Raw genomic sequence first — 14427 nt, forward strand, 5'->3', positions numbered from 1 at the left:
TAAAACAGGTTGTGAAAGTACCCTACTGAATTTTGTCTGACCATTTTTGTGTGTTTTAGTAACCACTATACAGTAGCATGTTGTCTCATGTTTGCTGCATGGCCCTTTTTCATAAGCAAAGCATCAGTCTTGCTAGACGTACAGTATGCAATGTTCCATGCTTGTAGAGGGCAACCTGGATTCATCTAATAGTTGTTATTCTTAATATAAAGTTTTCATCTTTATTTTTCTACCTTATTAGGTGCTTGTAAGTGATTATTGTCCTTCTTTAGAACGTCATTTTCTGACTAGTCTTAGTACTGTGTGGCAAAAAGCATTGAGCCTAGCTAATATGGAGGCATTTTAACATTCAGAGATGTCTAGAGCGTGTCCTGCCTTGTTGCTGGTATATAATGTGTAATACTATAAGTATTCGTGTAGACATTTATCCTTTTGTGACTACTTGAGCAAAAAAGGCACTTAAACACTCCAGCCTTCTCAGTGTTGCTGGGGGCTTTCCTCGCCTGCTAAAGAACGGAGAAGTTGCTCCAAGGCAGAGAAAAGGGGGCAGAGGAACATTGTGTTGCTGCTGGTGTGTTCATGAAAGTATTTTGTATTTTGGTTCTTACCAGTCAAACCGCAAAATGTTACATGTTTCTCACTTTTGTATCTACACAGATGCATTCTTTCTTTCTAATCCTGTTGAATAATTTGGCCTGATTTCCATTTTTTAATCCTCTTGCCAGTTGCTGTTAATAGGTATTGGTACACAAAAGAACCCAACACTGATTCTGTTATTACTTTGAATTTTCCTATTCTTGGCTTATAAAACAATAATTGATTGGGGACTACGTTGTTAACTGAGTGATTGTATCATTTTTTTCTACTGACAGAGTAAGAATTGTAAGATCTTCTTCTGTTGAGATACTTAGAGTACTCACAAGTGTTGATTGATATTCCTAGCAGCATTTCCTTTTTTCTTCTTACTCTAGCTGGAATAACTAGCTGAGGCTGAATTAGTTTTAGTGGTTTGGAAAACAGTACTGTGTATTTGTTGACTGCAGATAAATGTCTGATTTACCATATGCAGGCATGCATATTGCTGTGTCTAATTGTCTGAGGCTTGTAGTTCTAGTTTCCATGTCCGATTGTGATTATGTGTTATGTCTCTAGGACAGTATTACATCTTCAGAACAACTTAGTAACAAAGAGTTACTTATTTAGTTAGCATTGTAAGATGTTTGATAAGGTCACCTAATAAATCACTTTCATGAAATATAATACATGGTAATTTCTAAGATATGTCAGTTGAATAAAAAGAATAGTTTGGAATACAGTAAAACCTGATGATTAACTATTTGGCCTTTTTCTATAAATGATTTTATATAAATTCTTGGTGCTTGAATAGTGCTCTTTGTCTTGTTTGCAGATATGGATTATATAGTTCGCCTTTTGATCCAGTTCTGTTTGATTTGGAAATAAGTGGCTCTTCTTGTAAAAATATATATAACAGCAGCATTGGAGTACAGTCAGATGAAATTGATTTGTCTGATGTTCTATCAGGTATGTATGTTTTACAGTTACCTATTGTGGAAGAATTAGTAATTCTTTCTACTATACTGTTTTCCTTTAATGAGGATCGGATTTTATACTTGCCGCCTGTTTTATAGCTGTACATAATGAAGTTCAAGATATTCTTTGCATCTTGAGATCTCTTACATATCCTGTAGCCCTTAGGGCAAGAAAAAAGGCTCTTTTTGGTATCTGTTCTTTTCTTAGGCTGTGGAAGATCTAAGAAAAGGCTAGAGATTAAACAGGAAGGCTGCTGCCATTCCCTGAGTCTGAATAGTCTAGGAAGCATCTGTCCCTTCTGTTGAGCAGCTTCCTTAAGATGTGTTATTATTCATTTAAACTAGCAACCACCTCACAGACAGAGAAATCTAAATGGATTTTTCTGAAGCTGGCAAGCTGCCACATGGCACTCTTTTACTTAAATATTAGATTTAATGAGATGTTCTCTGTTTCAGACACATTAAAATACCTTAAAGCATATTTATATCTGTCCTCTTAGGTTAGGTTGTAAGTGAATCTTTAGGCCTTGGAATGTCCTAAGAATGAGATAGTTTTTACCTTTCAGGAAATTCTTTTCATAGCAAGCAAATTCACCAGTCATAGTGACTTCTTTCCTTGCCTTTTCTTGTATGCTTTTGTCCATCTCCTTCCCATCTCCCTCCATACATCACTATGAATTTGTTAGCATATTGAGTAGTAGCCTAGTTTTTATTCTAACTGTGTGTGTGATCTTGGTCTGTTGTTTCCTTTCTCTTCTTTCCAGTAGCATCAATACTTTTGCAAGATAATTTTCTTACAGTGCGGACAGAATAGATCATCATGTATAATTTTTATCTGGAATTAAGATTGCACTATGCTACTGCTGTCACATTTGTTAGTGTGATTTACTAAGGTACTCTGCTCAGATTTGTCCATATTATCCATTAAAAAATATATTTCCATTTATATTGTGGATGTGATAGTGTTAAGGTGTTTGTTCCACAAAGTGAAGTAATAAAATATGTGGATTATCTTTAGTTGTTCCTTTCAGCTCTTCATGACTTGAGATGTCACTATCAAGAAAACGTAAGCTCATTGTACAGATACTTATTTCTCTTTCAGGAAATGGGAAAATATGTAGCTGTGCAGCTGCGGAAGGTAGCTTTACTTCCCTTACTGGACTTCTGGAAGTTGAACCTCTGCACTTTACCTGTGTTTCAACAAGTGATGGAACCAGAATAGAAAGGGACGATGCAAGTACGTTTACTGGTATATACAATTTTTCATTTTTTCTACTTAGCATAGTTCCACAATACAGTTATTTTTAATTGGACATAATGAACATTGTGTGCCAAACAGATTGCAGACAGCTTTGTAAGTGTTGAAATGTGTTTTGGTTTTTTAAATAGTTACTTCTTGGAGCTTAACAAACAAACAGGATTCTAAATGTATTAAATTGGATCAATTTTTTTCTATCAAAGAGGGTAACATACAAGCTTGCATCTTTACTTTGCAGCCTTATGTGGCAGAAAAATTCCAGGGTATTTGGTGGCTTTACTGTAATGAGAATGTTGCATCTGTCATGAGTGTGCATGGTCTATAAGCCATATACTTTGTAATTCAAGACGGTACTACTTTGTAGCAAGAACTGAATAAAAGATCTTCCTGTTGTTATTACATGGCTGTTAACAATTAGTAAGGAATTAATTTAAAGGTGTGTTTTATCATTTATTTTCTACATACATGTTTTTGTTTTGTTTGTTTGCTTCATGCCAGTGAGTACCTTTGGGGTTACCCCAGCAGTTGGTGGCCTCTCTTCTGGAACAGTTGGGGAAGCCTCGACAGCACTGAGTTCAGCAGCCCAGGTAGCTTTGCAGTCTCTCTCTCATGCAATGGCCTCAGCCGAGCAACAGCTCCAGGTGCTGCAAGAGAAACAGCAGCAGCTTTTGAAGCTTCAGCAACAGGTTGGAGGCTATTTAGCTATTTTTTTAATGGTGTCTCTAAACTTCAAAAGCTGAGAAAGTAGTCACAGAGCTAGTTACCTTTTTTTTTATTTTGTTCCTTTTTTTTCCCCATACTGTATGTGAGGAAGGAAGAGCTCTGCACTGTTATTAATGCTGAGAGTGTCTCCCATGCTTCTTTGGTCTTCCTGACTTACTTTTTTGTTATTTTGAGGGTGGGTTGGGAGTTTGTAATCAAGACCAAGTCTTAATACATAAGTGTATCAGTCTGAAATTGAAAAAGGCCACTGAAGTGAGAAGTGCAAATGCTGACACAGGGAAGTACCAGTCATAAAGCCGCTGTCAGTATGAAGCTTGGCTGTGCTTGACCCTGTTTTACTGTTCACTTGTAGGTATTTTATTATTTTTGATTTCTGCAATTAATTACTCACATTCCTCAGCAAGGAAGGTTAAGTTGAATAGTATTTCATTTTTCAGCTTCTAGTTGGCTATCTAACATGCCTGTTTTGAAGGTAGCTTGGATTTATTAAATTTGGGTTTATAATGAAAGTTGCACTTGAATTCAATACTACTGCTATATTCACAAGTATTATCTGCTGCATACACTGCTTTAATTTTCCCCACAGAAAGCTAAGCTGGAAGCAAAACTGCATCAGACAACAGCAGCGGCAGCGGCAGCAGCATCAGCAGTTGGTCCTGTTCACAACTCTGTGCCTTCTAATCCAGTAGCAGCCCCAGGGTTCTTCATCCATCCTTCAGATGTCATTCCACCCACACCAAAAACAACTCCTCTATTCATGACTCCACCTTTGACTCCACCTAACGAGGCAGTTTCTGCTGTTATTAATGCAGAACTTGCTCAGCTTTTCCCTGGTTCAGTCATTGATCCCCCAACAGTTAACCTTGCAGCACATAACAAAAATACAAGCAAGTCCAGAACGGTAATTATTTTTGTTTGTTTTTTGTTAGGGAAACAAAATGCTCTAAGCTGTATCAGGATCTGATTTGTATTTGGGTGCTAGTAAAAAACTGTTGATTTGGACGAGATGTGAAATGTACAGCACTAAATTTAGACTACGTGAAAAGGAAGACTTACGAAAGCATGATGGAGTTGTTAATAGTACCTCGAATGGTTTCTTTTAATTGGAGCTAGCTTAACTGTATAAGGAATTATTAATCCTTTGAGCTTAGTATTTAATATATTTTCATGGTTCATGCTCAAATGTAACTGTAACAAGGTATTTTCAAAATGATACATCTTTAAATCACAAGAGGTTTTCTTAGTCTTTTGACAAGAGCAGATTATAAATGCATAGATTTTAATGACTTAATTTTACTGATGTTTTCCCACTCCTCAGAATCCGCTTGGATCTGGTCTTGCCCTTGCAATATCTCACGCTTCACATTTTCTTCAACCTCCACCTCATCAGTCAATTATTATAGAGCGAATGCACTCAGGTAAAAACAGAATTCCTAATAACAATTTTGACACATTTTCAAATAAGTGGAATATGTTCCAGAGTGTTGAGTAAGTTGCTTAGCTGCAGTCTCACTTGGCTTTCCAAAGAAAAGGTATTTCTCAGTTTGCATTTCTGTTGTATCTGGAAATTTAAGTCCCAGTGTTCAGTGATACTTATCAAGGTAAAAGTTCTGGGAGCTGAGGGACTCTGGACAGAGAGCCTGCTCTGAAGTAATGCTTACAAAGTCTAACAACTTCAAACTAGTTGAAGCCAAAATTTCTTTTCAGAGTGTGCAAGCTGTAGTAAGATATTTTGAGATTGTGCAGCTATTTTTAGCCTGAAATACATGCCTGTTGAACAATATGTAGATAAAGACTTTATTGTCTGAGAAGTAACATCTCTTTGCTGTTTAGCACACACTGGTATTTAGGCCATCCTGTGTTTTTCCGCTAGGAGCAAGAAGATTCGTGACCTTAGATTTTGGAAGACCTATACTGCTGACGGATGTATTGATTCCCACTTGTGGAGATTTGGCTTCTTTGTCAATTGACATCTGGACTTTAGGAGAAGAAGTAGATGGAAGGCGACTGGTAGTGGCTACTGACATTAGCACGCATTCACTTATTCTACATGACTTGTTACCACCCCCAGTTTGCAGGTTTATGAAGGTAAAAGTTAATATAGACTGCACACTCTATCTTCTAAACTCTTGATCTTTGGTAATATATGAACTTTCTCTTAAGTTCTCTTTACACCAAACTTTAGTTGGCTGTATTTTTTTAATTAATTTTTGACTTTCCCTGTTTTGATATAATTGTGTTACAGTATAGTTGTGTTCTCTTTCAGATCACTGTTATTGGTCGATATGGTAGCACAAATGCCAGAGCAAAAATCCCGTTAGGATTTTATTATGGCCATACCTATATCTTACCCTTTGAAAATGACTTGAAACTAATGCATGATCCCCTCAGAGAAGGTGAAGCTGCAAATCAGCCAGAAATTGACCAACATTTGGCAATGATGATTGCACTGCAAGAAGACATACAATGCAGGTTAGAAGAATGTACTTCCTGATTATTTGAACTTAAAGTACTGGGATATCATAATATTATAGATGTATTTTTATTTTTTTCTTCCCATGATAGTCTTCAGACTAAAGAAGACTCTGCCTTTGTTGTAGAGTTGTATCAGTGAACATCTTTTATAGTAGTAATAAAAAGACTACAGCGGTTTACTGTTTTAACAGTGCATTCAAAATGGACCAGAAGTTGTCTTCTGGCAGGATGACTAAAACGTATTGGTATTTGCTGGTATCTATTGAATTGTCTGTTGGAATGTTTCCCTTTAGGTACAATTTGGCCTGTCACCGGTTAGAAATCCTTCTGCAGAGTATTGACCTGCCACCACTCAACAGCGCTAACAATGCCCAGTACTTTTTACGAAAGCCAGATAAGGCAGTAGAAGAAGATAGCAGAGTCTTTTCTGCTTATCAGGACTGCATTCAGCTACAGCTTCAACTCAACTTGGCTCACCATGCTGTTCAGAGACTCAAAGTTGCTTTAGGTGCAAGCAGGAAAACACTGAAGGAGCAGTCTGATCCAAAAGAGTTGATTCAGATGTCATCCACAGAACAGTTACGCACCATCATTAGATACTTACTGGATACATTGCTTAGTTTGCTTCATTCTTCCAATGGTTAGTATTCTTTGAAGTTTTGATATTTTTGTCGTGTTAGTAACAACAGTTTGCAAGTGTTTCTACTTCTTGATCTATACTTGCTCACTGTAAAGCTTTTCTATAAAGCTATGTTCAGATATGTTTTAATGTGATTTTAGTACCTAGTAACATAGTGCAAAGGTTCATCAATGGGTGACCTGAGCACTTCCTGCTCCCAAAAAGGGCAGGAGAAGGTGTTGAGGTCCTTCTCCCTTTTCTGTAGTCCTGGCTGCATATTCCTTTGATAAGACACTCATCTAATCCCTTTGTGGACTGATTCAGTTTGCTGAAGTAACAAAAGACTGCCCAGGCAGAATATTCAGATTGGTTTTATAGTTAGAAGCAGCTTGTGGAAGGATCCATGGGGATCGAAGCCTGTGCAACACCTGCGATGGATTAGACAGTTGTAAATGGGGAGGGGAAGCAGAAATTGCTTGAGGGGTGGGAGGAGTGGGCTGTGTGTGGGGAGTGATAAATCCATTATCTCCACACAGTTTGTGATAGTTAATATCCAGTAAGGATTTTTATTTCCTAAACTTGCCATGGGAAGAGTTCTTGGAGAATCAGAATTGAAGTCTGAGTAGGAGCGGTGGGGTTTGTCTTGCTTTGAAAAAAAAAAGAGGTGAAACGTGTTACATTGTCCTGTTGATAGGCACCTGCGGCTGTCTTGTAATTTTCTGTGCCAGTTTGTTCTTAAGCAAAACTAGGGCTTTTTACTCTGCATAGATTCTGTGGGAATATGTGCACGGAGATGAAACAGATTTGGTTTTGGCCAAATTGCCTGGTCTTTATGGGTTGCCTGCAAATTGCCATCTCCCTGTGTGTTCCTTCCTCCTTCCCCCTGTGCCAATTAGTCTAATCTTACAGTGTTTAAAACTTCCTACAAACTCTTTCCTCCTGTGTTTTGAAGCCCTTGTCTCCTTAAACATTGCTGCTTGTTATCTTTTCTTGAAAGGGCACTCTGTTCCTGTGGTTCTACAAAGTACCTTCCATGCTCAAGCTTGTGAAGAATTATTTAAACATCTGTGTATCAGTGGAACCCCTAAGATACGGTTGCATACTGGCCTTCTGCTTGTTCAGCTCTGTGGAGGAGAAAGATGGTGGGGTCAGTTTCTGTCAAATGTACTGCAAGAATTATACAATTCAGAGCAACTTCTCATATTCCCACAAGACAGGTAAGCTGTAAGTCTGTATTGCTATGTTACCTTTAAATCACTTCAGTAATTCTGTTGTTCATGACTTAACATTGGAATTGACAAAATATGGCTGAAGGATGCTTACCCATCTCTATTCCACTGATTTAAGAAACGGTCCCCAAAAGCACCGCAAATGATAAATGTCTGAATTCAGTTTTTTATTGCACCTGTTTGGTGCTTGCACTACAATTAGTTGCTCTTTTTCCTTACTTGGAGATCTTTGCATACCTAGCAGGATTTCTCCCTAGTGTCAAAAATTGCCTTCTCCTTTACCAGGCTTAAGTGCACCCTTATTGTAGAGCTGCTTTTCTAATGTGTTTGGAAGTAAGGTTGAGACAGGAAAGCATGCTATTAGCATTTAATGCAAAGGAGTTCTGTGAGATAATAGCAAAAGCATACAGCCGAGCAATGAATGTTGTATTGATTGTTTCAGGTTATTGATTGAGGTCTTTGATATTCTAAACATTAGCATTTATTTTAATCAAACATATTTGCTGTTCTGTGGCTTTCTGCCTTATTTGGACAGCAGTATTTTTATCTTCATTATTTTTTGAAATTAATTAATTCAAAGATATAAGAATATTTAATTCTCTAACCCTGCTATTTAGTAGGTCATATCTAACAGGAAATAAAACAGATGAGATGTTATGTCAGATGTACAAAGCACAATGCTCTACTGACCTCTTGAGGATGAAAGCGAAAATGTTCACCTAAAAACACTGCATTATCCTTTCAACAATAGACCATGAAATCCAGTTCAGTTGCTGGGTCCATAGTACTGCTTTCAGTAGCAATCTGCTTGTGTCTCAATGAAAGCCTAGGGAAATACTGTTCTCTAAGGGGTGTGTCACGGTATTACTGGATCTGAAAAAGAAATAAAATCTTAAATATGTAAATTTTATTTTTAGGGTCTTCATGTTGCTTTCTTGCATTGGCCAAAGATCGCTTAGCAACAGTGGTGTTTTAGAAAGCTTACTTAATCTCCTGGATAACCTGCTGTCACCACTGCAACCTCATTTACCTGTGCACAGAAGAACTGAAGGTAGCCCTCTAATTTGGGAATGTATATTTTCATATTCATTATAAGCTAGAAAATTGAGAGACTAGCTCACAATTTGGTGCGTTAAAAGAAGAAATTGCTTGGTTACTATATTTCCGAAACACAGTTGTCTTTAAAAATGTGCTGAAACTTCTTGTTCTTTAGGTGCTAAAAGAGATTCCTCCCCTCACCCCCACTTAAACCTGAGCAAAATCTATTTGGTTGCTTTTGATTCAGCTAGGAATCTTCAAAGTTTTAACTAAGTGGGGGAGTATCCAGTGTATAAACAGCTCCAGTCTCTTTTGTGAATAACTTTGGAATTTAGAATTTTGGAAATACATGCCGTTTCTGCTCTGGAGATCCTTTTCTAACTTTCAAGCTTTTGAGGTAAAATACAGATATGAAGACAAGTTTATTAGGTGTATCTGTGAGGTTTCTGCAGAACTTACCTTTTCTTTTTACCCTGAAAAATTACTGAAGTTAAATTCTGCCAACTTGATTTTCTGTGTTTTCTTAACCACCCAAGGTTGAAGAAAATGCTCACTTTTGAAAACATCAGACTCTAGGCTACTTCATTTGTTATGTACATATAGCAGAGCATTGTAGAAGATAGGTTGTTGAAAATTCTTAGCCTTGTGAAGTTGGTAAATGCCAGCTGAGACTCTCCTTACTTATTTACCTTGTGTCCTGATGTAAACAAGCCTTCAGCTCATGTCAGAAGCTGTCCTATTACTTCCCATTGGCCTATCTTGTACTTTATCATGGCCATATCCTTCTGTAGTCTCTAACTAATTTGAGCCAAACCCAAGCTTACATCTCCTCTACTTCTGTTTGCACTCTCCCCACAGCTGCCAATTCCTTTCATAGCTCTTGCCTTACTAGTTGTCCTCATGGAGGACTTTAGGAAGCAGAAGTAACTGATACTTCAGAGCTTTATTTGCTGGTCTTCCAGCTTCCTTCCTCCTGGACAGTACAGGTGAGTACTAGGGCATTATTATGTGTGGTGGAAGCATCAGGTGCGGCAGAAGAAATCCCTTCTTGAGAGCTGTCATGAATAACCGAGTGTCAGAGGGGGAAAACTTAATGGGGAAAAAGTCAGAAAGGAGAAGGACAATCGGAGCAGGAGGTGAGTGGTGTGGGTAGAGAGAAGTTGTAAGCTTTGAAGCAGAGGGGGGGGGAAGGAGTAAGCAAAAGACACTTGGAGGGAGGGAGAGAAACTGAAAATTTCTATTTATTTACTTATTTAAGAGATAAAAAGGAAAGAAATGCACTTATTTAGACAGAAGTATGAAAAGGTGTATACTTCACCCTGCAGCAGGCCTCCCTCCTTTTTATTCTGACAACTTAAAAGGTATATAGCAGTCATCAGTGCTACTCATTTTTATTCTTGCAATTAAGTCTGCAGTTCCTGTTCAGGTCCTGTAATGGAAAGGCCTCCTGTTCCGTTGCCTGCTTTGGGTGGGTTGCTTTCTGCCACTGTGGACAGGAAACTGGAATTAAGTCAGGGCCTGTATCCGATTACTTGGGCTGGCAGCTGCTGTGTGTGATTTTTGGAGAAAGCATTTCTGTGCTTTAGTTTTCTTGTTTGATCTGGAATTAAAAATAGTGTGAGCTAATTAAAGTTTTTGAGGTCAGTGAACGAAAAGTGTAGTGTAGTTAAATGTGGCTATCAGTGCAGTTCACAGATTTGAAAATATGTGTTTAATCTCCAGTACTGATGACTTTACTGTATTGACATGATGTACAAGTATGCTGTCTGCATAATGGCTGTGATTAAGCGGTCATTAATTGTAGGCTTCTGGTCATTATTGAGCACTCATGAGTTCACTTCAGAAGTGTACGTTTGGATTTGCGCACAAAAATTTTTCATGCATGATACGCAAGATGTAGGGTTTTTTTCTGCCTATACAAAAAAATACTGCATTTAGTGTGTGTGAGACTCAAATAGACAATAGCCAGTCCCTAGTGCTGCCAGCATGGTTCATGTCATCTGGACTCAGTCTTGGCTTTCTGACATCTTAGTCAAATAGCTACATGAAAATACACTAACAAAGGAGTAAGAATAAAGGTATTTAGGTGCATGGTTCTAGCTGTCTTCTTGGAGACCTGGTTGATGGAGGAATTTCACACTATGGAATGTGAGACATCTAATTTATGTGTCTTAGTGCGAGCAGCTGCCATTCTGTGTTTGTTTTTTAGGAAATGTAAACATACAATTTTTGGTTATTTCTTCTTTTAAATGCTGCTTAATTTTTAGCTTTAACAGTAGAGGTGAAGCTGTTGACTTCTGACTTCCTCAGACTTAGAGAACTGTGACATACTCTCTTGCACCTGAATTCTATACTGAGTGTTGGATTTCTTCCTTCATTTGTGAGTGCTCAGACTCGTATCCTCATTAAAAAAAGAAAAAGGGTGTGGAATCTTTGTGGCCTAGTGAAATGTATGCCATCAAATGCTTTTTATGATTTCTTTAAGATTAGTTTGTTATGGCTTTAAAACGTCATTAAGACACTCAAATCTGTTTATTTTGAAGGGGTTTTAGACATTCCCATGATCAGCTGGGTTGTAATGCTGGTGTCCAGGCTACTGGATTATGTAGCTACTGTTGAAGATGAAGCAGCCACAGCCAAGAAGCCTCTGAATGGAAAAGAGAGGGATCGATTTTTGACAGGTATTTAACACTTAATATCAAAACTTGCTTCTGTGGGTATTGGTTTGGGAGCTGTGCAAATACTTATATATTCAATTCACATGAAAAGTAAGATTTTAAAAACAGATGCTGTGATCATTTTATTTGCACTGTTGTCTGCTTCCCCCTTCTTAGAAACATAATCTTTCATTTTTTTTAAATTAAAAATGCAACATTGACTTTAGTTTGTAAAATACTTGTATATTATTCTGTGACTCCATGATGAAGCAATTTAGATTATGCCGTATTGAGGCAGTTTGCGTTGTGAGAAAATGACTTCGTAACTGCTCTCGTATTTGCCATGGTATTTGTAGCCAGTATTTCTAAATGCATTTTTTGTCTCCTTATTTTTGTTACTATTGAAATGAATGAACTGTGGTTTTCTTTGAACATCTTTTCTAAAGATAAAAACTATAAAACTTTTGTGTTACGGAAGCTGTTTTGGTATTTTTAGTTATGACAGTCTTGCTTTCACAGCCTTATATGTTTTAAAAATAGCACAAACAAGATGGTACCACTGGATTTTAAAATAACACAAAAACATTACCATCAGTGGTGATAGTTGCATAACACTCCAAGAGTTAGATTTTGCATGTTTCTTTAGCATTTAGTGTATGGACATGCTAACCATTGCTGCAATGTAAATTCTTTTCTTTGGAGTTAAGTGAAGTTTAATAATATGGATTTTTTTTATTTTTTTTTCCTATTAGGAAACCAGTGGAGTTTTATAAATAATAGCCTTCACACTCAGAGTCTGAGCAGATCTACTAAAGGCAACAGTATCCTAGATAGAGTGTATTCCCGAAAGATCAGAAAACAGCTTGTGCATCATAAACAGGTGACTTCCAGCATGGTAGTGGTTATTTTCACACACGTATATCTCATTTCTTTGAATAGCTTTGGCCCTGGGACTCATTCAGCCTTGCTTTTGCATAGGTCTGGTTCTGTAGCTAAAGGCTGCCTAACTTCTTTGTCATTTGTCTCAAACCATGGGGCATGGGGTCTGCTGGAAGAACTGATGTTGGAATGTACTGTTGCACTCTGTGGCTCATATTGGACAATAAATTGAACTTTCTAGATAGATCTGGGTGCACCTGAGTGCAAGTACCTAAGCTGTAATTTTAAAGTATTTTAAAGCTCAAGTTACAATTTGAACTGAAGATTGCTATCATATGAACATACTGATCCTTTTAACATCTTATTGCTTAAATTTTCATTTTTTCCTATTAACATTTTCTTTTAGCAACTTAACTTATTAAAAGCAAAACAGAAGGCTTTGGTGGAACAGATGGAAAAAGAGAAAATACAAAGCAACAAAGGATCATCATACAAACTTTTAGTAGAACAGGCAAAACTAAAGCAGGCTACTTCAAAGGTACGATGCTCTGAAACTGTAACTGACTTCTTGTCCTTTGTGTGAAAAGACCTGTTCCTGCAAAGTCATTTTTGTCCTTTGTTGACCTTAAACAGGTGTTTCATCATGGCTGCTATCAAGTGTATTGTGATGCTGAAAACAGCAGCCATCTGGAAATTTTTTGCATTGTGAAAGGTAGTTCATCCATCTACAGGGGTTTTGTTAAGTAGTCATGGCCAAAATCACCAGTAAGCTTGAAGCTTTGGAAGTGCCAGTCATACTTTAAACTTTGGATAATATACACCAGTAGACATAGAATCATAGAATAGTTAGGGTTGGAAAGGACCTTAAGATCATCAAGTTCCAACCCCCCTGCCATGGGCCGGGACACCTCCCACAAAACCATGTCACCCAAGGCTCTGTCCAGCCTGGCCTTGAACACCACCAGTTATGGAGCATTCACAGATTCCCCGGGCAACCCATTCCAGTGCCTCACCACCCTAACAGTAAAGAATTTCTTCCTTATATCCAGTCTAAACTTCCCCTCTTTAAGTTTGAACCCGTTACCCTTGTCCTATCACTGCAGTCCCTAATGAAGAGTGCATCCCCAGCTTCCTTACAGCCCCCCCTTCAGATACTGGAAGGCTGCTATGAGGTCTCCACGCAGCCTTCTCTTCTCCAGGCTGAACAGCCCCAACTTTCTCAGCCTCTCTTCATACTGGAGGTGCTCCAGTCCCCTGATCATCCTCGTGGCCCTCCTCTGCACTTGTTCCAACAGTTCCATGTCCTTTTTATGTTGAGGACACCAGAACTGCACACAATACGCCAGGTGAGGTCTCACAAGAGCAGAGTAGAGGGGCAGGATCACCTCCTTTGACCTGCTGGTCAAGCTCCTTTTGATGCAGCCCAGGATATGGTTGGCTTTCTGGGCTGCGAGTGCACACTGCTGGCTCACGGTTAAGTTTCTCATTGACCAACACCCCCAAGTCCTTGAGAAAAACGTAAAATAGCATTTTATATGGCTAACTTTTATGCATGATATTCTTCTGGATTATCTCCTGGTTGAGTAATCATAAAATAATCATGCTAATGACCGTCTCTCCAAACTGATAAATATGACTTCTGAGAATGCTTTCTGAACTTTCTCAGAAGCTTCTTAGCTCCCTAAAACTACATACCATGCAAATAGTGGCATCTTGCAGTAAGCCCCAGATACTGGGAGTGGACATGGTAGTTAAAGAGTTACTTTGATTATGAGATGAAGTGCTGAAATGTAGGGATTTCTGGAGATGGCAACATGGACTTTGCAGGGAACACAAAAAAAAAAGTGTAAACCTTTCTAGCTACCAGACTTTAAATATTTACTCTCTAGTTCCAGAATTACTGATGCCTGTTAAGATGACTGCAAGTAGGCCTGCGGAAAGAGATTATAGAATGTTACTCTTACAGGCAATCTAGATGGAAATCTTAGAACTTCCTGTA

General features: G+C 38.1%; 1 protein-coding gene across 7 annotated transcripts in view; it reads left to right on the forward strand.

Moving 5' to 3' along the window:
- BIRC6 (baculoviral IAP repeat containing 6) overlaps nucleotides 1-14427 on the forward strand; it is a 172908-nt gene that overhangs the window by 50661 nt on the left and 107820 nt on the right. For 4 of the 7 annotated variants that reach the window (XM_057415403.1, XM_057415396.1, XM_057415397.1 and 1 more), the window contains exons 22-34: nucleotides 1409-1542; nucleotides 2653-2799; nucleotides 3307-3494; nucleotides 4118-4432; nucleotides 4850-4949; nucleotides 5405-5619; nucleotides 5798-6003; nucleotides 6300-6646; nucleotides 7623-7842; nucleotides 8772-8905; nucleotides 11436-11573; nucleotides 12302-12429; nucleotides 12835-12966. In XM_057415403.1, coding sequence (XP_057271386.1) covers nucleotides 1409-1542; nucleotides 2653-2799; nucleotides 3307-3494; nucleotides 4118-4432; nucleotides 4850-4949; nucleotides 5405-5619; nucleotides 5798-6003; nucleotides 6300-6646; nucleotides 7623-7842; nucleotides 8772-8905; nucleotides 11436-11573; nucleotides 12302-12429; nucleotides 12835-12966 — 2404 coding nt within the window. The remainder of the gene's footprint in view (nucleotides 1-1408; nucleotides 1543-2652; nucleotides 2800-3306; nucleotides 3495-4117; nucleotides 4433-4849; nucleotides 4950-5404; nucleotides 5620-5797; nucleotides 6004-6299; nucleotides 6647-7622; nucleotides 7843-8771; nucleotides 8906-11435; nucleotides 11574-12301; nucleotides 12430-12834; nucleotides 12967-14427) is intronic. The other 3 variants (XM_057415398.1, XM_057415399.1, XM_057415401.1) reach the window with 2 other exon arrangements.

This window comes from Pezoporus wallicus, unplaced genomic scaffold (assembly GCF_028554395.1).
Source record: "Pezoporus wallicus isolate ANWC-B61680 ecotype Strahan unplaced genomic scaffold, APGP_CSIRO_Pwel_v1 contig_5352, whole genome shotgun sequence".
Classification (NCBI taxonomy): Eukaryota; Metazoa; Chordata; class Aves; order Psittaciformes; family Psittacidae; genus Pezoporus; species Pezoporus wallicus.